Below are 20232 nucleotides of genomic sequence, written 5' to 3'. Positions count from 1 at the left end.
GACGCACCAACCAAGGCGCCCACTGGTGACTGCTCGTGCACGGATGGTCAGTGCAACAACAACAAGTGTGTCGGCTGCAACATGCTCGGCAGCGATGGCGGCTACTGCTTCAACGACGTCGACAAGGACAGCTGCGTCGCATGGGGTCAGCCATACGTGGCATGCTACCTCGACACACCCACGCAGCAACCGACCTCTGCCCCGACCTCGGCCCCAACGTCAGCCCCGACCTCGGCCCCAACGTCAGCCCCGACCTCGGCCCCAACGTCGGCCCCGACCTCAGCCCCGGCGTCTAACGATTGCGTCTGCCTCGACGGTGACGGGTGTCAAAATGACGTCTGCGTCGGCTGCAACATGCACGATCCGCAGAACGCGGGCAACTACTGCTTCAATGACGTGACCCAAGACAACTGCGTCGGGTGGGGCAAGCCCTTTACGTGGTGTGCGTCGTCGCGGTAGAGTGTCTAAATAGCATGTCGTCCTTTGTCTTATCCTGTCGCGTGTATCTGCATCACGGCGCGCGCTCGGAGGATGGCCAGCGCTTCTTCGCACACGAGGACGCGGTGCACGAGGGCGCGGACAATGTCGTCGTCCAAGAACTCGGCGATGCTGTCCATCGGATCAGCATCGCTACTGCACTCTGTCTGCTTCACGTCGTCCTCCCGCTGTGCCAGCGACTCTGCCTTTGGCGGCTCCTCGTGAAGAATTGGTGGTTCTAGGATAGGAGCTAGCGTCTCCTCGGCAAGGGCTGGCGTATCCTTGGCAAGAATTGGTGGCTCCGCGGGAAGAGCTGGTGATTCTCGCGGCTCGCATGCAGTTGCTGGTGCAGGCGCCGGATCGACCCAAGACGTCACTACACTGGTCACGAGATCGTCCATGATCGAGGCCAGCATCGTCGGTGCTGTGTCCTCGGGCACCGAGGTTTCGTTTTCGGCTACAGAGTCCAGTTGTGCCATGGCCGCCTGCGGCATGGACTCCACCACCAGCGGCGCCAGCACCTTTCCAAACGCGATGCCACGTCGCGGCGGCCGTGGCGGTAGAGCGGGTGCATCCATGGATGGCGCGGTGGAGCTCGTTGGCGGCTCCCGTGAAGGGACGGTGGGCGACGCCGCGTCATGTGCAGCTTGCTGGTCCATCTCGATCATCGCTGCTACTTGCAGATTGATCGTGGTCACCTCGGGCGCAATGTCATCGTGTTCTGGAGTCGGCGCCGGGGGATCGAGGCGGTACGGAGAGTTGTCAAGTGGCGCGACCAAAGGCGAAGCCAGAGGCGAACTGGGGGCAATGACCGTTGCTGGTGCTGGCTGCTCGGGGTGTTCGCAGATGTCGACAGCAACCGCCAAGGGTGTGGCTTGGGGCATCTCGTCGGCAAAAGAAGCACCAACTTGGAAGAAAGCTGGGGACGGAAAACCCGGCGGGTCGGTATTGTCGAGGTGCATGTAGTCGTCGATAGCTTGGCTCCAGTCGGGAAAGGTGAGCGGAGCGTTCCACTCTACGTGCTGTCGAGCAGGGTCAAAGCCCGAGAGCCCGAGGCGTTGCCGGAGACGCTGGATCGTTACTTCTGGGTCTTCGATGAGCACTTCCTCTGGTCGCACGTACCACTGCGGCCCAACCGTGTCTGTCAAGCTGCTGTCAACAGAGATGGCTTCGAAGTCGTCGTGGCGACCGCTGAGCGCACTACTATCGTCGTGTTTGGGAGACGAGAGCGGTGACAGGCTAGCCCACAGGTCTTGTTCGCCGTACGATGCTTTCTCTGCCTGTTCGTCGTATGGCGCCTTCTCTTCATGCTCGTCACGGTCCAAGCTCCTGCGGCTGTCGTGCTGCGTCATGTCACTCGCGACAGGCGACGCGGGTGGGCTCGGTGGCTCAGACAGGACCACCGAGTGCTCTTGCCGCTGATCTTCTTCTGCTGGCTTTTCTTCTTCTTCTTCAAGGTCGTCGTCGACATGGTGGCTGGCCATCTCGCTGGCTACCGATACCGACGCCGCCTCCACCGACGCAGCATCGTCGATGGCTTCGACCCCATGCTCCTCGGTCTCCTTCTCGTCCGCGATCCACCAGAACTCGCGCTTGGACGCTTCTCTCGAGCGCGCTCTCTCTTGCCGCGACGTCGCCGGGCCGCGGAAGCGTTCGATGTACGCGGCAATCGTCGACCGGTCCCCGGCCTTGGCCATCAGGATCGAATTTGACCTGCTGGAAACCTTGATATAAGAACAGAAATCCTGTAACGAGTAGTAACTGGCAGCAGGGTCTCATTTTTGCGATCGTCAGAAAAGGCAGCAAGCAGTTCCAGCCCGACAACCGACGACGCCCGTGCTTGGATGCAGCGCCCGTACTGGACCCCGGGAGCGACCAAGAGTGCGGTGACTCCCAAGAACAACGGAGTCAAGCCTTCAGCGCCAGTCAAGACGACTGTTGCACCACCTGCAGCCGTGCAATGCAAGTTGCCAGCGGCGCCATCGGCGGCAACGCCACGCGCACGGACTAAAGTCGCGGCGACGACCAAGCCTCCAAGCCTTGTCAAGCAGCTTCTCAAGGTCTGCAAGATCGTACGCCAGCCGGTAGCCCCGAAACCGGTAGCTCCTGTTGTCGTGACCAAGACGGTGCAACGAGCGGCAGTGCAAGCCAAACCACGCCCCGACCTCGCACAAAGCACTGTACAGCCACGAAACACTGCCGCGAGAGTGCTCTCAGCACCCAAGGCCCGGCTGCAACCAGTCACCGTCACGTTGCCCGCGAAGCGCCAGCCAGCGAGGTTGCCCATGCGCGAGCGTCTCTGGCGCATGACTGATGTCAACGGGATCGACAGCCTCGTACCTACTACGGGCGCTGTGTACGGTTGCGCAAAGCAGTGCACGTTTGACTGGGCCAAGCCCACGCGCCCATCAACCTGTGACGGCCCCAGCCAAGGTCAAGGGTCCACGGAAACTGAGATCATGTGGAGCATGCTCACCCACCGCGTCCCAGTGCAGTATTCACCCTCGCTCTCAAGCAAGGTCCTTACGCGCCCGAGTCCATGGTGGGTTTCGTACCCCCAAAAGGTACTTCGCAACACCAAATATCGCCTCCACGACAGCTTCCAGTCGCTCGCCCCCGACGTGCTCCTTGCCCTTGGGTACTTTTACCCGCGTCCCAAAGCTCGCCGTCTGCGCTTGGCATGAGCCATCATTCTCTCGCGCCATCCTTGCTGATCCTTGCGCTTGTAGTTGGGATCACTCGTATCTAACACTGTAATCTTATGACCTCTTTGAACATTATTGAGAATACGCCACGTATGGGCATGTCAGCGACTAAAGCAGCGTAGCTAGATAGGCCGATACAGTCCCGAGCTTATGGAGGTGCTGCAGCGCAACGAAAGGTCGTCGTCCATCGATGAATTGCGACCGCTTGGAACGGCGCCGCCTGTCGCTTTCATCAACACTCTTGGTCATGGCATCTTTATCCGGAAAATCCGGAAACGGTGCAGAATGTAGCTCTTTTTCTCTTGCGGCGCCTGACAATCAAAAGCCAAAAGCCAAGCGACGACACCGGAAGCATTCGAGAAGCATGGCGCTGTACGTGTGGGGCAAGACCTGCGGTATGAACGATACGACGATGAGCGACAAGGAACGCTCCGTGTACTACCCGGTGAGGCCCACTGCTTGCAGACGCCAAACTAACCGGCGACGTAGACGCTGCTCGAGCACTTTGGTGGCAGCGTCATCACCGACTTCGCCGCCGGCGAAAACCATGCACTCGCCGTGACCGAGTTTGGCGACGTCTACTCGTGGTATGGTGACTCTTGCCAGTGCTGTCGTCATGGGCGATAGGGGCCGGGGCAACGACGGCGAACTCGGGCATGGTGACCGCGAGGCGCTGACAACGCCGCAGCGCATCAAGGGCCTCGAAGACCAGATTGTGACCAACGTGGCATGCGGCAACGTGCACTCAATCGTAGCGTATACGTTGTCTTTGCATGCGACTCACGCGCGTCTCGTAGGCGGCCACGATCTCGGGGCAAGTGTACATGTGGGGCCTCTTGCACGACCCGAACCAGCCGGCCGAGCCAACGTCCAGCGCTGCCTCGGGCATGCTGCATGGCCTCACGCCTGCCGCGCCCATCGATGCCACGCTGGCGCCAGAGCTCACGTTCTTTCAGCGCATCGTGCAGGACGCCGAGTCGCGTTTTGCTGAGGGTGAAAACGAAGTCTCCGACTACGAGCAAGGTCCTTTATCAATACCAATGCGCCACGAGCTCACACTGTGCTTGCGTAGGCATGAACAAAGTGTCTCTTGTACGTTTAGAGTTCGCTGGTCGCCTCCATCTCTCCGTGTCTCGTAGTTTCGCAGTCGGCAGACGCTGCCGCGGCTCTGCACGTCGCTGGTGGGGCATGTCATCACGAAAGTGGTTGCTGGCTTTGGCCACAGCATGGCCATCGATTCGTGCGGCCAAGCGTACAGCTGCGGCTACAACGAGCACGGACAAGTCGACACTCGACTCGGCGTCGCGCGTTCTCATACTGTCGTCGTAGCTTGGCCTCAACCACGTTCGCATCATGACCGAGTTTACAAAGGTCTGGGCGACTGCTCTCATCGTGTTCCGACGCTTTGTAGATTCCAGCGTTTGCTGGCTCGTTTGTCAAGGACATTGCGTGCGGCCAGCAGCACAACCTTGCGCTCGTCATCTCGTCGCCGGTGCATGGCAGCGTCGCGCAGTGCTACACGTGGGGCTTGGGGTATGTACGTCATCGCAATAAGAAGGGATTTGCATATTGCTTGGTGCTAGCGCCTTGGGCCAGCTCGGCCACGGCACGCGCCGATCGCTCATGGTACAACTCGTGTTAATGAGGATTCTTCTCTAGATCTTGACGCGTACTTAGGAGCCAGAGCTCGTGACGGGCTTGCCCGAGCCGATCGTTGGCGTGGCGGCGGTGCGACTGCATGGACTGGCGCTCTGGAGCGCGCTGAGGCCCACGTAGGGCAGTCACCACAGCGTTGCCGTCGATGAAACGGGTGCTGTGTACACGTGGGGTCACAGCGAATATGGCCAAGTACGTCGGTGCCGCCCACGTGGACAGCGTGCTCAGCGAGTATTCTAGCACGGCGTCGCCTTCAACGGCCGGGATCTGTACGACAACCGCAAGTACTTTGTGCCGGTCAAGCACGAGTCGCTCCGCGATATCATCTCGGTCACGTGCGGTATGTCAACCAAGTCGTGGGCGTCGACAGCAACGCGGTGCTGTAGGTTCACACTTTACGCTCGCGACAGATGTGCACGGCGTCTTGCATTCGTGGGGCTGGAACGCGTACGAGGCTTTCCTCTTCCCAACGTTGCGGCGACCTATAAGGCGTAGGTTTGGCGTCCTTGGCACGGGCTTCTTCCAGGGCTACACGCTGCCGCAGCCACTCGACCACCTCCGCGGTCTCTCGCTCTGCCACACGCGCGTACGTACTCGCTTCACAGTGTACTTGCGCATGTGCGACAACCTAGGCGGGCTACAACCTCTGCGGTGCCATCGTGCAGTACCTCGGGCTGCCGTATGCGATGGGCTTTCGATCGCTTCTTGCCTCGGGCGCGGTGCGTCTGCAATTCTGGATCCTACCAGATCTTATCATGTCGATCCTAGTTTTCCGATGTCTCGGTGGCACTCAAGGACACGGTGGTGCGTCGCGATCTCGAGGACGAAGGAGGCCGCTCAGTTGGCGTACTAGATGCCATTGCACAAGGTCTTTCTCAAGGCTCGCTGCCCGCAGCTGTATGGCTACATACGCGCAGCCGTCGCCCACGGCGACGCACCGTCGGGGGTCGTTCCCCTGGAAGGTCTCGACCTCCCGGGCCTCGATGCGTCCGTACGCTTGCTCGACATCAACATGTTAAGGACTCGGCGTGGCATGGACTAGATCCTGAAGGCACTCATGACGTACGTGTACGCCGACCGGCTCGAGATCGCACCGCACAAGCTTGCGGCGCTGCGCGGTGTCGCCGACGCCCTTGGTCTCGTACGTCTTATGGCCATTAGTCGATGGTGTGCGCTGCATCGATGGCGTAGACGGACCTCGTCGCGCGCTGTGAGCACCACCGCAAGCAGCGCGGCGTGGCGGCGCCCGAGCCCGCGTCGGTCTTTAGCCGGTCCATGGCAACTGTCGTTCTGGATGCGACGGAAGCCGACGTCTACTTCCTCTGGGACGACGCGCGGCTGCCGGCCCACAAGGCGCTGTTGAGCACGATCCCGTACTTTGAGAGCTTGTTCTCTGGTCGGTTCCGTGACGTGGGCGACACGGTCTCGCTCGCCGACATGGCTGGCGACGGCTTGGACGTCGACACGTTCAAGCGCGCACTGCACTGGCTCTACACGGGCGACCGCGCAATGCTCCAGACGCTCGAGCTGGACCAAGGTAGTACAGGTCGTGCGATGCAGTGGTGACGCTCGCAATGACTAGTCGTCGAGCTCGTGGTCATGGCCAACCTCTTGGGCATCGAGAGCCTCGTCAACGTCTGCACGCTCCAGCTCTCGGCGCTCGTGGCCAAGAATCCTGCGGACGACCTCCTCGCACTCTGCTGGGACGTGGCCGACCGGTACGTGCGCCATCACCTCGGACGCCAAACGTCACATTTTGCCGATCTTTAGCTTGGATCTCCAGCGCCTCAAGTCGCAGTGCCAAGTGCTTCTCGACGCAGCCAAGTAGACATCATGCATATCCAGCATCATCTTGGCTGCGGATGGCCACAGCCCGCAACGTTGCCAATGGTAAAAATATCTTGTCGGATGCTTTATTGCTCTCCTGCGAAGTGTTCAAATACAGCGAGAGTCACGTATAGATACGTGACGTTTAGAGCCGAGGTTCTTGTGGGCACGCCGTCGTAACGTTCTCGTTGCTTCGACGTCCTGCACTTAGGAGCAGTTGAGCATGACTGTACAGTATAGGATATCATTTCGTAGGGAGAGGGGTGGTGTTTAAAAACACCAAATTGAGGGAGGCCATGTTGCCATGGCCAAGCAAATGCCACGCTCATCGCTCGAGGATTTAAGCCGACGACGTGAACTTGGTCACGGCCTTCGTGCCTTCCGAGACGGCGTGCTTGGCAAGCTCACCGGGGAGCATGAGGCGCACGGCGGTCTGGATCTCACGCGACGACAAGGTCGACTTCTTGTTGTAGCGCGAGAGCTTGCCGGCCTCCGAGGCGATGCGCTCGAAGATATCGTTGATGAACGAGTTCATGATCGACATGCCACGCTTGGAGATACCGGTCTCCGGGTGGACCTGCTTGAGGACCTTGTAGATGTACGTCGAGTACGATTCCACGCGCTTGCCCTTCTTGGCCTTGCCCTTCTCGCCCGTCTTCTTCGGGGCCTTGGCGGACTTTTTGCTGGGGGTCTTGGCCATCTTGCTGGTTCGAATGGAAATTCAAAAATGAGGCTTAACGGAGGCCAGCGTAGGTGCCGGATACGAGAATACGCTCGGCGGTTCCCGCCCTCCGTTATCCGGACTGGCCAGACACGACGATGGAGCTTTTTGCGCAGGGCGCGAAATACTTGCATATGATTGGCCATGCGGATTGTCGAGCCTCTGATTGGCGGAATACTTCTGGCACGGCCGCCGCCCGACATCGCTCATTGAAGATTTTGATCTCTACAACACAAGCACAAGATGTCTGGCAAGGGTAAAGCTACGGGTGGCCGCGGTGCCAAGGGCAAGGCCTCGTCGCGCTCGTCGAAGGCCGGCCTCCAGTTCCCGGTCGGTCGTGTCGCTCGTTTCCTCAAGAAGGGCCGCTTCGCCCAGCGCATCGGCGGTGGTGCCCCGGTCTACCTCGCCGCTGTCCTCGAGTACCTCTGCGCCGAAATCCTCGAGCTTGCTGGCAACGCCGCGCGCGACAACAAGAAGTCGCGTATCATCCCGCGCCACATCCAGCTCGCGGTCCGCAACGATGAGGAGCTCAACAAGCTCCTCGGCGACGTGACGATCGCGTCGGGCGGTGTGCTCCCCAACATCCACAACATCCTCCTTCCCAAGAAGACGGCGCCGACGACGACGCCCGTCAAGGAGAAGAAGACCAAGTCCTCGGCGTCGCAGGACTATTAAATGTCCCTTGCATCCTGCCGACCGTGATGAACGTCGCGGACACGCATTCCACAACAACCTGGCTTTTCTAAAAGCCACCCATCCCTTGAGAAAGGTTATCAATTATCATCGAAGCAACAGTAGTAGAATTAGCCATATACGTCTTGGTCAGTAGCCTCGGGGAAACCAGCGGTAACCACGGGAGCCGACAGGGAATCCGCCTGGTGTGATGACGCCCAAAGAGGCCCTTGCACTCCTCGTATGGGCCAGGTCACAATAATATGCGCAGGCAACCTGACGAGCTGTGCCAAGCTGCACCATCTCGACCACAGCACGCGTCGTGCTTGGAGCGTCAAGGATGCTGGCGCTATAAGAATACTATAGAACTGTGAGAATCTCGTCAATCCATGAATGCACTTATTGGTACTTGGATCTTGGATTCAAATGCACTTCTTAGCTGCAGGCTGCAACGAGGTCGCGGAGCTTGCCGCCGTCGAGGAGGCCATGGAGGGCAGCCGCGCCGCCGACAAAGGTCGACTTGATCCACACGCTGGGCACCGTGTTGAGACCGGAGAGGCTCACGATCGCGTTGTAGACGTCCGTGCCCGACGGATGCCCGGCGCTCGTGTCCATGTGGACAACGTCGACGGCTTTGGCGCCTGCGCTACGCAGCGTCGCGTCTGCCGCGTCGCAGAGCGGGCAATTGGCAACGCGAAACACGGTGCACTTGGCCGTGATCTTGCGCACGTAGGCGACCATCGCGTCGGACGGCGCCCGCAGAAACAGCGCGACAAAGTCCTTGGCCTCGGCCACGCGGGCGTACACGCCGGGAACACCGTCTTGGCCGCAGCCGACGCCCCAGCTCACAAGGCCGACAAGCACCTCGCGCCCTCCATCCACGGTCGTGAGGGGCCCCCCCGAGTCGCCTTGGCAAGCGTCTTGGCCCTGGAGGCCGCCCGCGCACGCCATGGAGCTGTCGACGACCGCAAACTGCTTGGTGCACGACTCTTGCGACCACATGCGCAATGTCACTTGCTGGAGCGCGTTCGCCTGCTTGCCGCCCCAGGACGTCGTGCCCCATCCGCGCGCAATCACCGTCATGTTGGTGAACGCGTCGGCGTCGGCGTCCCACGCCACGGGCAGCGGCGCGATCGAGCTCTCTTTGGCGAGCTCGAGGAGGCCAAAGTCAAAGCTGTTGGTGCCCGGGTTGAACTTGGGGTGCCGCGTCTCGCGCACGACAGCGATGCGTTCACCGTCCTGGGCGCCGTTGAGAAAGTGCGACCCGATCGACGCCACCTTGATGGCGCCGTTGCAGCAGTGCGCGGCCGTCAAGACGTACTTGGGCGCAATCAGAATGCCGCCGCAGAGGTTCGTGCCAGTCTCGTCGGCGCGGAGCCCGACCGTGGAGAGGAACTTGCCCACGGGCGCCTCGTTGCCGCCCGTGATGCCTGGAGAAATCGTCGGCTTGGCCCACGCGGTTTGCAGGAGCGTCCCAGCAACGCCAAGAAGCCACAGCACACGCATGGCGAATTCGAATGTGGCGCCAACTCCACTGTGCGACGATTCTCTTGCACGAGCTGACACCAGTCGAACGCGCGATCCAGTGCAACCTCACAGAACGACCACGGCAGCAGCGGGCTTAATGCCTGATGCTTCTTCGTCCAGTCCTGCGTGGACACTCGTGCGTGCTGCCGGGTTTTCGACATAGTAATACACCTCGACACGGCGGTGCAGCGGGGCTTTGTGCGTGCGTCAGACGAGCTCGACCAGCGCAACTCGTCGTTGGGCTATATAGGGCGTACTACTACTACTACTACTAAACGTGGTGTGCCCGAGGGTGGAAGGGTAGGAGAAGGTGTGCCCGCGGTCCCAGCGCATCGTTCTTTTGCCCTTGGCAACGTCGACCGCGACCATGTTTGCCTGGTACCGTAAACGGACCGTCGGTGACGTAGCATCCAGCGCGTTTCGCTGGCGATCGAAGCAGCGTTCTTTCTCGCGAAGAGGTGCGAATCGCTGATGCACGAAACGGCAATGGATTTGGATCGTCCGACGCGAGCGCCCGACGCCCGTCCCCATCACCCAGAAAACATCGACGACGCAGCCATTTGGACTGCGTGCGGCCGCGCCGTGGCCCGTCGCAGAGCCACTTGCCGTTTTGCTCGCGTAGAAATGCAATCGCCTGCGCGGTCCATGCGACGCGAGGTTGACCTGATAGCGCGAAGCGGCACGGTGCGCCCCAACGCCGCCGACGAGAAGTGCGTGTCGGTGCGGGCTGCGTCGCGACGCTTCCTCGATCGTCCTGGCGGCGTCACGGCGCCAGCCCATCGTCTTCGCAGAGTACCACATGGTGGCTGCGTGGGACACGCGGGTTCCCGTCAATGGAAGCCATTTCATTTCGGCGTTCTGGCCTACAACGAGGGCTTTTTTCGTGGGGTCGACCCCAGCCAACGTCGTTGCGCCTTCTGTTTCGACCGTCACGGGCCGTAGAGGCGACGCTACGCTAGTCGAAGCTGGTGGCCGAATTGATGCGATGCCGACGTAGCCGTAGAGGTGACAAGGGGCTTCTGAGCATGGCCTAATTAGGGCGCGGAGGTGGCGCCTCCAGAAAGGTCTTGGACATGGCCGCCATCTGGCGCGGGTTTTACACGTCAGGTTTCCTGATAACCTCTCGCATTGGCCTATTACTCACATACAGTTTCCAAGACGCCTCTCTTCATGGAAGCCTACGACGACGACGACCATCCCCGCAGCCCCTCGGACGACGACGAGACTACGGAGCCGAAGCGGCGCAAGACCAAGGACGCGGACGACGACCACTCGAGTGGTGGCGACCACCGCAAGCTCAAGAACCGCGAGGCCGCCGCGCTCTCGCGCCGCCGCAACAAGGACCGCATGGAGCAGCTGCAGCGGCGCGTCTTCGACATGGAGACGATGAACACGCGCCTCAAGGCACTTGTCGACGAGCTTCAGTGGAAGATGGTGTCGCACGGCCTCGAGCGCGAGGTCCACGAGTGCCACGCCCAAGCAGGCATCGTTGTCAATGGAAACCACATTGCCATGCAGTCGCCACGGAGGAAACCCAAGGCTGCGAGACCTAGTGTGGCGAAGGAGCCGGTGGCGACACCAAAGGCCGCGTTCCCGTCGCCGCACACGGCGCCGATGCGCCCGCAGCTCTCGGAGCAGCGGCTCTTCCCGCCGCCGAGCGCAGCCCCGCCGTCGTCGCGCACGTCGCCGTACATGTACCCGCCATTAGTGCCACCGCCGCGTGAGTACGCACCCCGTCAAGAAGTGCAACTCGAAAGCCACGTCTCCGCACTGCTCGGGCTGCAATTTAGCCAGCCCATGGTCAAGCCCGAGCCGCCACCGCCGTCCTCGTACCCGCCGTTCCCGTACCCGCCTTTTCAAATGGACCAAGCGCCAGGCTATATACCCTACCGGTCGTCGTAAAACCATAGTCCCAACAACTTTCTTTGCCTTAAATTCTCTACTCCATAAATTGCGTCCACCAAGACACTGTACCCGTCACAAAAGCACTCTCGTAGGAAAGCAAGCGCCGCGACGACATTGCGCATCATCGGCGAAGGCCAGCCTAAGCTACCAGAACTGATATCGGGCGCTATATATAGATGTGCGGCTGGGAATCGTTGGACCGGACGTTTCACAACACATCGCTCTGGACGCGGACGACCAAACGCCAGCTGTCTCACGAGCAGCGTTGACTCGTACCAGTTAAAGCTGGTTGTGCGATGTCTATCGAACGGGCCGCTTGCATCGATGGACAAAAACGGTGCAAGCTATGACACGTTGTCCGTCTTCTTTGCGACGAGCTGGATCATCGGAAACCCACGTCACACGCTTGAATATGCTCTTCGATAACGTTAAATGCGGATTTATCCCTTTGTTCGCCGGAGTAAACATTTTGAAATCCAAGCTCGCTCGTCCGTTTCCTCTCGTCGGATCCTCGTCCACGGTCCTGATATACCTGGTACACATCATCTGACACTGATGCCAAAGCCAGATCTGCCAAGCCCGTGGCGATCTTGCCCGCGCCAGAAAGGTCGCATTTCATTGGGTACTGCAATCGCCGCCAAACGCTGTGATTGGTCCTATTTTAGAGGGGCGGCATGCCATTGGCGCCTTCATTTGGCCCATCGCTCCATGAAATGGTTTTAAACCGATGTTCGCTATTGGGATCTTCCTACAAATATAGAGATACATCGTTGTATTCTACTGTTTAAAACACATTGGTCGCAACGCCAGTGAAGTCAAAAGGCAATGGCACGCACCAAGCAGACAGCTCGTCGGTACGAAGGCAAGGCACCGCGTAAGGTCGTCCCGGCCAAGAAGGCTGTCATGGAGGCCACGATCAAGAAGAAGACCCAGCGCTACCGCCCCGGCACGGTCGCGCTCCGCGACATCCGCCGGTACCAAAAGTCGACCGAGCTCCTCATCCGAAAACTCCCGTTCCAGCGCCTTGTGCGCGAGATCGCGCAGACCGTGCGCCAGGACCTGCGCTTCCAGGGCTCTGCCCTCATCGCGCTCCAGGAGATGGCCGAGGCGTACCTCGTCGGCCTCTTTGAAGACGCCAACCTCTGCGCCGCCCATGCCAAGCGCGTGACGCTCATGCCCAGCGACCTGTACCTTGCTCGGCGCTTGCGCCACGAGCGTTTTTAACGATAGCACGCTCCTTATTTATCACGTCCAGAGCATGGCCCGGCCGATCGGGTGGTTCCCGAATGCGTCCTGCAGCTCCTCGTGCGAGAACGTGAGCGACAGCGCCGGGTTGGCGAGCGTGCCTTGGCCTTTCAGCACGCGGAGGACATCCGAGCGACAGAGCTCTTCACACACGAGCTGCAGGTCCTTGTAGCTCGGGATGCGCGGCAAGCCCGCGGTCTTGCTCAGCGTCTCGACACGCGTCGTGACGGCTTCAAAGTGGGCACTCGACACTAGGATATACAATAAGAATCACTTTGCGTCGGAGCGGATACGATGCACCCGAATGCATCTTGAGCTCGCGGTAGAGCGCAAGCAGAAAGACACACTCGATCACGCTGCAGTGCTTGAGTCGCATGGTCAGCGGCGATTGCGACATGCTCAGCTGGGCGCCCTCGACGTCCTTGGCCGTCACGATGCCGTGGGTCTTGGTCTCTTGGTACCGGCGCAGCGTGGCTTCGGCCGCCGCCTTGCACACCATGAGGGCCTTGCGGATGTCGCCCGACTGGTGGGCCAGTGTCTTGGCCACGAGGTCCACGGCGCCTACAAGCGATCGACGAAGCCCAATCAAAAGGTACGACAGTACCTGGCTCGAACACGTGGAGCGTGGAGAGGCGCTGCGTGACGATCGCTTCGATCTGCGTGTGCGTGTACGACCGAAACGCGATGCGGTGGGCGCCAAAGCGGCTTCGCAGCTTGGGCGGGAGGCGCTCTGGCAAGTCCCTACGCAGAACGCACTTGCGGCATCGTGTGGAATGCTATGCGTACATGATGTTGGCGATGCCAACAAGGACGAGCTTGGACGTGGCCATAGACTGCCACTCGAGGAGGTTGTACAGCACCGTGTTCTTGCCCGCGAGCATAAAGTCCATTTCGTCCAAGAGCAGCACGAGCGCGGGGCGCCCCGCCGACGCTTTGCTAAAGAGAGCGTGGAGGCACTCGCGGGCTCTCTTGGGGTTGAACGACTTGGCCGCAAATTGGTGCTTCTCGAGCGCCTTCCAGATGATGCTGTAGGCAAGGTCCGGCTTGGGCATGTGCAGCCCGTTGACCTCGATCCAGGAAAAGTCTGGCAGCTTTTGGGCATCGCGCAGCTTCTCTAAGCTACCGATGATCTCCTTCACCGTCGCCGTCTTGCCCATCCCTACGCACCGAAATAACGTCACCTTGCAAATACACGTAGGTAGACCTGGGAGCCCGCTAATGTAGATCGGGTCGCCGTGCCCGTCTTGAATCGCAGAGTGGACCGTGCGGTAGATCTGGCGACGCTCGTCTTCACGGCCAATGAGCTTCTCGGGAATGCTCGAGAGCTGCAGTTGGTCGCACGCCGACTGCAACTGCTGCTCCGTGTCGTCGAGCGCGGTCATCTCGGTGCGATGGCCGCGAAGAACGTCGTGCGGCTGAGGCAGACCCTTCTGCTTGAGGCGGTGGCTGTACACATAGGCGCGCGACGCCCGGGCCTCGAGGGACAAAGACGGCAGCTGCGTGAGGCTGCTCGTGAGTGTCGAGTAGAGCTGTGTGCATGCATAGTCGGCCATGTCGACCAGGCGCACAATGTCTGCAAGCGGTAGCTCATCCACGTCCGTTGTCTCCACGACCGCGAATGGATCGTTTGTTGTCTTGAGCTTGGCCTGCTTCTTGAGCGCAGCCGGAAGTTTGTGTGTATACATGAGGTACCGCACTTCCATTCCCTTGGCGCCTGCAGGATCCTCCCAGAAGAGGTTGACCAGCGCCAGCGTCGGCCTGGCCTCCGAGCCACCGGCGACGACCACGACCATGTGCTGGTCGACTTGCACGACGTCGCCGCTTTGGGTATTGACCAGCGCGCTGGCGTAGTACGTTTCGCCGTTGATTGTGCCCAAGGGAGCGCCGACCCATGCGTCCTCGGCTGCGGCCACGCGCCGCTTCTTGGATTTTGGTGGCATTGGATCTGCGTTTAACGCAACCGTGGCTTGCGGTTTAAACACACGCGCTAAACAGTTTAGCGTTTTACTCTCAAATCGTATACGCTATACTATACAGATTGAAAGGTAATACACTGTGACAGGCATTTACCCTCGCGCGATTTACTGGATTGGATACGATGGCGGCGCCCCACCCGTACGAGTGGTAAGCTCTGCATGCAGCTTGGCCGTCGAGGCGGCTTGATGACCATGACGCATCACCCTTCTCATGTCCATGCGCAGTGAGATCGTCCTGGACTTTGCCTCGGCGGAGGCTGCCACGTATGCCTACGAGACGCTCAATGTCGACGACGAGATCTCGCCTGAGAAGATCACCAAGCAGCTCTCGACCAACGGCCACCAGCTCATTGCGTACGTAGCTCTGACTCGTCTTCATGGCAACGCTCATGCCGTCGTTGGTTTAGCCACTTTTGGGCCTGCGAGATCCGCATGCTCCGCGCCGCTGCCTCGTCGTTCTACGACATGGCACTCGTGACCTCGCGCGTGCTCTTGGAATTTGACGGGCTTGACGAATAGAAAGCTGCCACAATCTTCATTCGTGTGTGTCTTGTGTGCTAGCTCCTGCCACGCTGTATCGACTTGCTGCAAATTGGAGACGCTACCTGTCCTCGGCAACGCGAGACGCTCGAGCGTACAGCCGCAACGCTAGCACGCGCTGCAGTACTCTGCGTATTGACTAACGAACGCAAATCTCCCGGTTAATCTGGTCTGCCTGTGTCAAGTCTAGCTACACGACCAGAGGGACGTGGCCAACCAAGCCGCTCTCCCGCTGGTTTTGTCAATGTCATGGCATTCGAGTCCATGACGTTGTACCCCGGTGTACGGAAAACAATCGACTGCATATACCTAGCTGTATACCTAAACGGGACCCCGGGGTACAGTTGAAAGCATGCGAGACATGGCGGGCACGAGCCTCCCGCAGATTGCCCATCCGTTGCTCCACGTGGACGTCGACCTCGTACAGCGTGTCGAGCTACTGCATCGACCTCACACTCCTGCCGTAGCTAGCGCGCACCTTGCTGCATGACGGTGCCACGCCTGCGCCGGTGCGTTGGACGCTACCCTGCCTGTCTAACGACCGCGTAGAGCCGTCGCCCACCATCGCTCGCCGAGCAGACGGCGCAAGCGCAGCTCGAAAGCATCGTCGTACGCGCCACAGTACCAACCACGAGGCTTACGCATCCTCGGCGACTAGGCGCATGTGGAGCAGGTCGCGGCCGACGTGGGCGACACCAAGCGCGCGCGGTACGCCCTTTTGAATGACGTGTGCTGCATGATGGCACGTAGGAACCTCATTGCGTCATTGTGCTCGATCGTTTTGACGCAGTGGAGAGACGACGACGCCAAGCCGCGCAAGACGATCGAGCGCCCGCGACGCGTCGAGCTTCTCTTCGCATGGCTCTACCGCTTGGATGCGTCCAGCGTGCTCCACTGCGTCCATCGCCTGCTCCAGGGGAGCGACAAAATGGTGCTCCTCCGCGTCTACTGGATGCTGCGGGATTGCACGAAAGCGCTACTTCTGGCTAACGCGACGGAAGCGTCTGCAGAGGCGGGCTGGGAAGCGCTGCTCGACGCCGCAGTCCGGGACGCCGTTACCTACACGACCGTGCAAGGTCTGCGTCCTTGTGCGATTTACCCATACCGTATGGAGTGTTCTGACGTAGAAAACAGCCAGTCGCCCACCAAGCTCAGCGTGGCGGCGGCCGACGCCGGCCTCTACGTCGCACATGTCCTCGCGCTCGGGACGCTCGACGCGGGCAACTTCCGCGTACGAACAACTCTGATGCAGTACATATCGCTGCAATGTATATGGTGCTGTTGGTAGCCTTTGACATGTGCGCTTTTGCGGCGAGTCGCCGCGTGGTACGCGCACAAGCCCGCCCGGAGCCTCTGGGTGGCTGGTATCACCGATCTTTTGTCCTATGAGGTCTGTGATCATGAGCATCACGGAGGCGCTCACCTTGCGGTAGACGGACCCCGCCTTTGCCTACGAGTACCACCACTCGGGTCTCCTTCTGCAATCGATAGCGGCATTGACCCATGAGAGCGTGCTGCGGGGACTTTCACATCTCCAGTACACGACGCCGCTTCGTCACGATCTCTTAGCTCCTGTATAGGAACGCGCGCTCGGGTGCAACCGCGCTGCGCAACCTGGCCTTGGTGCTAGGGCGCCAGAAAACAGCTCTACTCCTACCCACAGCGCTGGAGCTTGTGCGAGTACGGCACATCGATGGTGTGGCAGACTCTGAATGGATACGTAGGCCGTCTCGACGTACCTCGAACCCAACCCCAAGGCGCTAAGCTGGGCGCTCGTGGACCGTGTCTTGCATCAACCCGGCTGGGACGAGGCGGCGCGATCGCCACTACTCGTGCCGGTCGTGAGCCACAGCTTGGTATCGCCAGCGGTGCGCCCTTTGGTGGCGCGACGCCTCGTTGACTGCAACGACGCGCTGACGCCGGTAGTGATATGTTCTGTGGTCTTCACGCTCGTATGACGTCGAGTGTAGCTGCTTGACGTCATTCGAGATGCATCGACGTCGTTGGCAACGCTCCAGGTGGGCTGCGGTGCGAGATGCCACATACGTATCTGAATGCATTGTAGCAAAGCCTGGGACTGGTCCGCTGCGTCGTGCAGCAAACCGGTGCTCCGCGTCCTACGTGGTTCCGTCCGCTCTCGGTCGCGATTCTTGAAGTGTACTTTTACCACCCAGCCCAAGTCATTCGCGATGAGGTACTTGATGTCTTCGACGCAAACACTGACGTTGGTATTAGTGTCTATGGTTGCTGCCGCGCCTCGATCTCCCGAGTGTGTTTGCTGCTTGCGGCGCTTCGCTACAGCGCGCAGCGGATGGGCCGTTGGTGCACTTGACGCTCGCTTTCCTCTTTGCGCGCTACAACGACACGCTTTTCGAAGAGCTTTTGAACCTCACCAAGGAGCAAAGCTGTCTCGAGACCTTGTCGCCTGCCGACAAGGCGGCGCAAACGACCAAGCTCCTCAGCTTGCTTCCTCCGTACGTTCAAGCAACTCAAGCTCGAGAAATGATATCCAGCTCGTTCTAGATGGCTGCGAACCCACGTACCTCCGTCTGCGAGGCGCATGGTGACAGACCAAGCGGTCGCGTGCTTCTTTGCGGATGCCACGGACGGCGTCTCGCTCCACGCGCTGCGGCTCGTGCATGACGCGTGGCCGTCAATGTTTCCCCGCATCTTTTGTCGCCTTGTCACCGAGATCCTTGTCCGACAACGACGACTCAGTGTGCATTCGCTTCATATTCGACTGCGTAGACCAACGCACGCGCCATCACGGTGGCACATGACGACCCGACGTTTCCAAGCGTCCTGCGACCGTACTTGGGCCTGCGCGCGTCGAGCTTTACGCAGTGGGCTACCTGCGACGAGCGCTCGCTCCAATTACTGCAAACCCACCTTGTCCAGAGCCTCTGCAACGTAATACTGTCTACGAGTACTATCTCGCGTCGTCTCACTTGATGCGGCAGGACGCGGCGTCGTCGACGGTGCTGCGCGTGCTAAGCGACCTCGTGGCCAAGCTGCCACCCGCGAACGTCGTACCGGACCTTCTGGCGCGCTTACCGCATCCGTCGGTGCGGCAGGTGGTCTCGGACAAGGCCGTCGGCGTCCTCATCTACACGCTGGCGTACCTCGTGGCCCACCGGATGGCGACCTTTGCCGCTTGGGGAGCTCCGGTGATCGCGTACTTGGGCATTGCGCTCTCCGTGCCGGCCCCGGCGAGTGACGAGGCGCGGCACGACCAGATCTTTTGCGGCCTTGCCGAGATTCCGCTGGCCCTGTTGCACACGGCCGTGACGACGGTACACCAACATTTCCTTGGTGGACACACAGTCGAATCTGGGGGTAGGGGGACCTGGCGTGGATCTACTTTTTCCTCGACGCTGTCGTCGCCGGTGCGTGGCACCGACCAGACGCCATGTACCCTGCGTGCACGCGCGTATGTCGTAAGGAGACGGCCATCGGCATGCCATTCCGCATCCACCTGAGCATCATCTTGCTCCGGTATAGTATCAATCTTTCAACGAATCCAGTGCCAAAGGCGTGGCGTAGCCTGATTCAAAACGCACCGGATTTGCCACGTTGTGTCGTCGATGCGCTCGTGCAGTCGGTCGCGGATGCGTTTGCCGGGACGACGCAAAGTGCCCGCGACAACATTGACGGCGTGAGTCTATCGCTCGAGGTATGCTACACTATCGTGTGCTGGGATTTGCGACTGCATCAGCGTTAGATCGTTGCCCAGCTGATCATGGTCAACGCCGTCGTGGAGGCGAGCGACGTCAACACTCGCCTCGTGCGCACCATGGTCGACGTCCTCACGATCCAAGACTTGAGTGACAAGGTACAGGATGGATCCCGAGCCACGTGTATGGACCTATCGATGTAGATGACGCTGGAAGTCCTCGAGACGCTCTCGCTGGTCCTGTCTGCCGCGCCTGCGATCGCCGCAGCGCCGCCACTGCCCTCTGTCCTGCTGCGGTACACCCCATTTCTGTGCAACGAAGCTGGTCGAGCCTCTTTGGTAGACAATGTACGGCGAGTCTGGCCAACGCCACGGACGAGGCGATCGCAAGCCTCTGTCGTGCGCTCATCGTGCACCTCGAGGCACAGCGCGGCCCGTAGCTGGCTAACGAAAATGAACCTTGCGACGCGATTCTACACCAGCGGCTGCAAAATCTGTTACCCTTGACGAAAAACCTCTATGGCCTCATGTCCAGCTTTAAAGATGTGGGCCGAGCGGATGATGCTCAACCCAGTCGAGTTCCCGGGTGGCTGGCTGCCTCGAGGCCTGTCGCGACGCTGGCCTGGGACGTCGTGCGTCTGGCATCTTCAACCCTGATGCATCCCGCCTGGCCATTGGCTGAAAAAACGAAGGTGGTAGGGTTCAAGTCGTTGTGATTGGCTGTGCCAAGGCTGCTACGCGTCGGTGATTGGCTGCGAAATATTAAAGCGTTTTTACCCGTCATTTTCGCAATTTCGTGGGCAGGATGAGCACTTCCACGAGCGGTCTCCTCGGGGCGAAGAAGAACATGAGCAACTATGGCACGTACCATGGCGACCCGGTACGTCGCATGGACTCCAGACACGACGCATGCTCATGCGCCCGCTGATTAGAACGTACAGCGGCTCATGGAGACCTCCGACAAGCTGGAGCGCACCAAGCAAACGATCGCACAGGCCGACTTGACGGCTCGGCATGTGCTCGTGGAGCTCGAGAGCCAGCGGGGCCAGTTCCAGGACATGAAGGACATGGTCCACGAGACGAACAGCGCAACGACGCAGGTCAACCACTATTTAGTCCAGATCCGCGACCGCGCGCTACGCCGCAAGATCTGCTTATGGTTCATCATCGTGCTCCTCACGATCGCCGACGTCTTCTTCTTTTATTATTTCTTCCTAAAGCAATAGAGTCGTAGTCCGTGTACAATGCAGTGATGTCTTCGACGACTGCCCAGCGAGCCGCGCCGTTGTCAGCACCTGAGTTACGAGG

At 60.1% G+C, this 20232-nt stretch overlaps 13 protein-coding genes across 14 annotated transcripts; 9 read left to right on the top strand and 4 right to left on the bottom strand.

The window, feature by feature from the left end:
- Window positions 1-81: 81 nt before the first annotated feature.
- SDRG_06001 (hypothetical protein) lies at window positions 82-459 on the top strand (the record flags this gene model as incomplete). Its single annotated transcript, XM_008611752.1, has 1 exon — window positions 82-459. One exon carries the CDS (start codon window positions 82-84, stop codon window positions 457-459), a length of 378 nt encoding a protein of 125 aa, XP_008609974.1.
- Window positions 118-2194, bottom strand: SDRG_06000. Of its 2 annotated transcripts, none has more exons than XM_008611751.1 (2): window positions 255-2194; window positions 118-230 (listed from the first exon to the last, which is right to left on the bottom strand). In XM_008611751.1, the coding sequence occupies exon 1, from the start codon at window positions 2172-2174 to the stop codon at window positions 489-491; it is 1686 nt and encodes a 561-aa protein (XP_008609973.1). In that variant the 5' UTR covers window positions 2175-2194; the 3' UTR covers window positions 118-230; window positions 255-488. The 2 variants fall into 2 exon arrangements, with proteins under 2 accessions (XP_008609973.1, XP_008609972.1); XM_008611750.1 differs by having other exon boundaries at window positions 118-206.
- A 75-nt stretch (window positions 2195-2269) lies between these two features.
- Window positions 2270-3247, top strand: SDRG_05999 (hypothetical protein). The gene has a single exon (XM_008611749.1). The coding sequence runs from the start codon at window positions 2322-2324 to the stop codon at window positions 3159-3161; it is 840 nt and encodes a 279-aa protein (XP_008609971.1). The 5' UTR covers window positions 2270-2321; the 3' UTR covers window positions 3162-3247.
- Window positions 3248-3540: 293 nt separating this feature from the next.
- SDRG_05998 (hypothetical protein) lies at window positions 3541-6666 on the top strand (the record flags this gene model as incomplete). Its single annotated transcript, XM_008611748.1, has 19 exons — window positions 3541-3627; window positions 3672-3769; window positions 3810-3933; window positions 3980-4267; window positions 4337-4465; window positions 4512-4553; window positions 4594-4715; window positions 4766-4808; window positions 4860-4910; window positions 4959-5030; window positions 5079-5178; window positions 5225-5285; window positions 5334-5424; window positions 5471-5605; window positions 5692-5829; window positions 5881-5979; window positions 6030-6375; window positions 6421-6556; window positions 6609-6666. Exons 1-19 carry the CDS (start codon window positions 3547-3549, stop codon window positions 6664-6666), a joined length of 2214 nt encoding a protein of 737 aa, XP_008609970.1. The 5' UTR covers window positions 3541-3546.
- A 53-nt stretch (window positions 6667-6719) lies between these two features.
- Window positions 6720-7380, bottom strand: SDRG_05997 (histone H2B). Its single transcript, XM_008611747.1, has one exon. The coding sequence runs from the start codon at window positions 7363-7365 to the stop codon at window positions 7006-7008; it is 360 nt and encodes a 119-aa protein (XP_008609969.1). The 5' UTR covers window positions 7366-7380; the 3' UTR covers window positions 6720-7005.
- A 222-nt stretch (window positions 7381-7602) lies between these two features.
- SDRG_05996 (histone H2A) lies at window positions 7603-8265 on the top strand. The gene has a single exon (XM_008611746.1). It carries the CDS (start codon window positions 7630-7632, stop codon window positions 8059-8061), a length of 432 nt encoding a protein of 143 aa, XP_008609968.1. The 5' UTR covers window positions 7603-7629; the 3' UTR covers window positions 8062-8265.
- Window positions 8266-8439: 174 nt separating this feature from the next.
- SDRG_05995 (hypothetical protein) lies at window positions 8440-9584 on the bottom strand. The gene has a single exon (XM_008611745.1). The coding sequence runs from the start codon at window positions 9562-9564 to the stop codon at window positions 8494-8496; it is 1071 nt and encodes a 356-aa protein (XP_008609967.1). The 5' UTR covers window positions 9565-9584; the 3' UTR covers window positions 8440-8493.
- A 1044-nt stretch (window positions 9585-10628) lies between these two features.
- On the top strand, window positions 10629-11515 carry SDRG_05994 (hypothetical protein). Its single transcript, XM_008611744.1, has 2 exons — window positions 10629-10692; window positions 10744-11515. The coding sequence occupies exon 2, from the start codon at window positions 10756-10758 to the stop codon at window positions 11485-11487; it is 732 nt and encodes a 243-aa protein (XP_008609966.1). The 5' UTR covers window positions 10629-10692; window positions 10744-10755; the 3' UTR covers window positions 11488-11515.
- Window positions 11516-12315: 800 nt separating this feature from the next.
- On the top strand, window positions 12316-12714 carry SDRG_05993 (histone H3; the record flags this gene model as incomplete). The annotated part of the gene is made up of 1 exon (XM_008611743.1): window positions 12316-12714. One exon carries the CDS (start codon window positions 12316-12318, stop codon window positions 12712-12714), a length of 399 nt encoding a protein of 132 aa, XP_008609965.1.
- Window positions 12699-14685, bottom strand: SDRG_05992 (hypothetical protein). The gene is made up of 5 exons (XM_008611742.1): window positions 13940-14685; window positions 13522-13894; window positions 13340-13476; window positions 13036-13296; window positions 12699-12986 (listed from the first exon to the last, which is right to left on the bottom strand). The coding sequence occupies exons 1-5, from the start codon at window positions 14673-14675 to the stop codon at window positions 12736-12738; spliced, it is 1758 nt and encodes a 585-aa protein (XP_008609964.1). The 5' UTR covers window positions 14676-14685; the 3' UTR covers window positions 12699-12735.
- Window positions 14686-14799: 114 nt separating this feature from the next.
- On the top strand, window positions 14800-15423 carry SDRG_05991 (hypothetical protein). Its single transcript, XM_008611741.1, has 3 exons — window positions 14800-14859; window positions 14937-15065; window positions 15119-15423. The coding sequence occupies exons 1-3, from the start codon at window positions 14834-14836 to the stop codon at window positions 15228-15230; spliced, it is 267 nt and encodes an 88-aa protein (XP_008609963.1). The 5' UTR covers window positions 14800-14833; the 3' UTR covers window positions 15231-15423.
- A 180-nt stretch (window positions 15424-15603) lies between these two features.
- SDRG_05990 (hypothetical protein) lies at window positions 15604-19430 on the top strand (the record flags this gene model as incomplete). The annotated part of the gene is made up of 21 exons (XM_008611740.1): window positions 15604-15672; window positions 15719-15760; window positions 15801-15860; window positions 15910-15959; window positions 16002-16327; window positions 16379-16482; window positions 16540-16641; window positions 16685-16788; window positions 16832-16931; window positions 16976-17173; window positions 17222-17269; window positions 17317-17445; window positions 17487-17725; window positions 17775-17949; window positions 18000-18161; window positions 18212-18544; window positions 18592-18746; window positions 18795-18924; window positions 18973-19083; window positions 19129-19220; window positions 19268-19430. 21 exons carry the CDS (start codon window positions 15604-15606, stop codon window positions 19362-19364), a joined length of 2826 nt encoding a protein of 941 aa, XP_008609962.1. The 3' UTR covers window positions 19365-19430.
- A 284-nt stretch (window positions 19431-19714) lies between these two features.
- On the top strand, window positions 19715-20173 carry SDRG_05989 (hypothetical protein). The gene is made up of 2 exons (XM_008611739.1): window positions 19715-19804; window positions 19857-20173. Exons 1-2 carry the CDS (start codon window positions 19730-19732, stop codon window positions 20148-20150), a joined length of 369 nt encoding a protein of 122 aa, XP_008609961.1. The 5' UTR covers window positions 19715-19729; the 3' UTR covers window positions 20151-20173.
- Window positions 20174-20232: the final 59 nt, after the last annotated feature.

This window comes from Saprolegnia diclina (genome assembly GCF_000281045.1).
Source record: "Saprolegnia diclina VS20 unplaced genomic scaffold supercont1.16, whole genome shotgun sequence".
NCBI lineage: Eukaryota > Oomycota > Saprolegniomycetes > Saprolegniales > Saprolegniaceae > Saprolegnia > Saprolegnia diclina.
The sequence above is the reverse complement of the archived record's forward strand: the minus strand, read 5'-3'. Positions and strand labels throughout refer to the sequence as shown.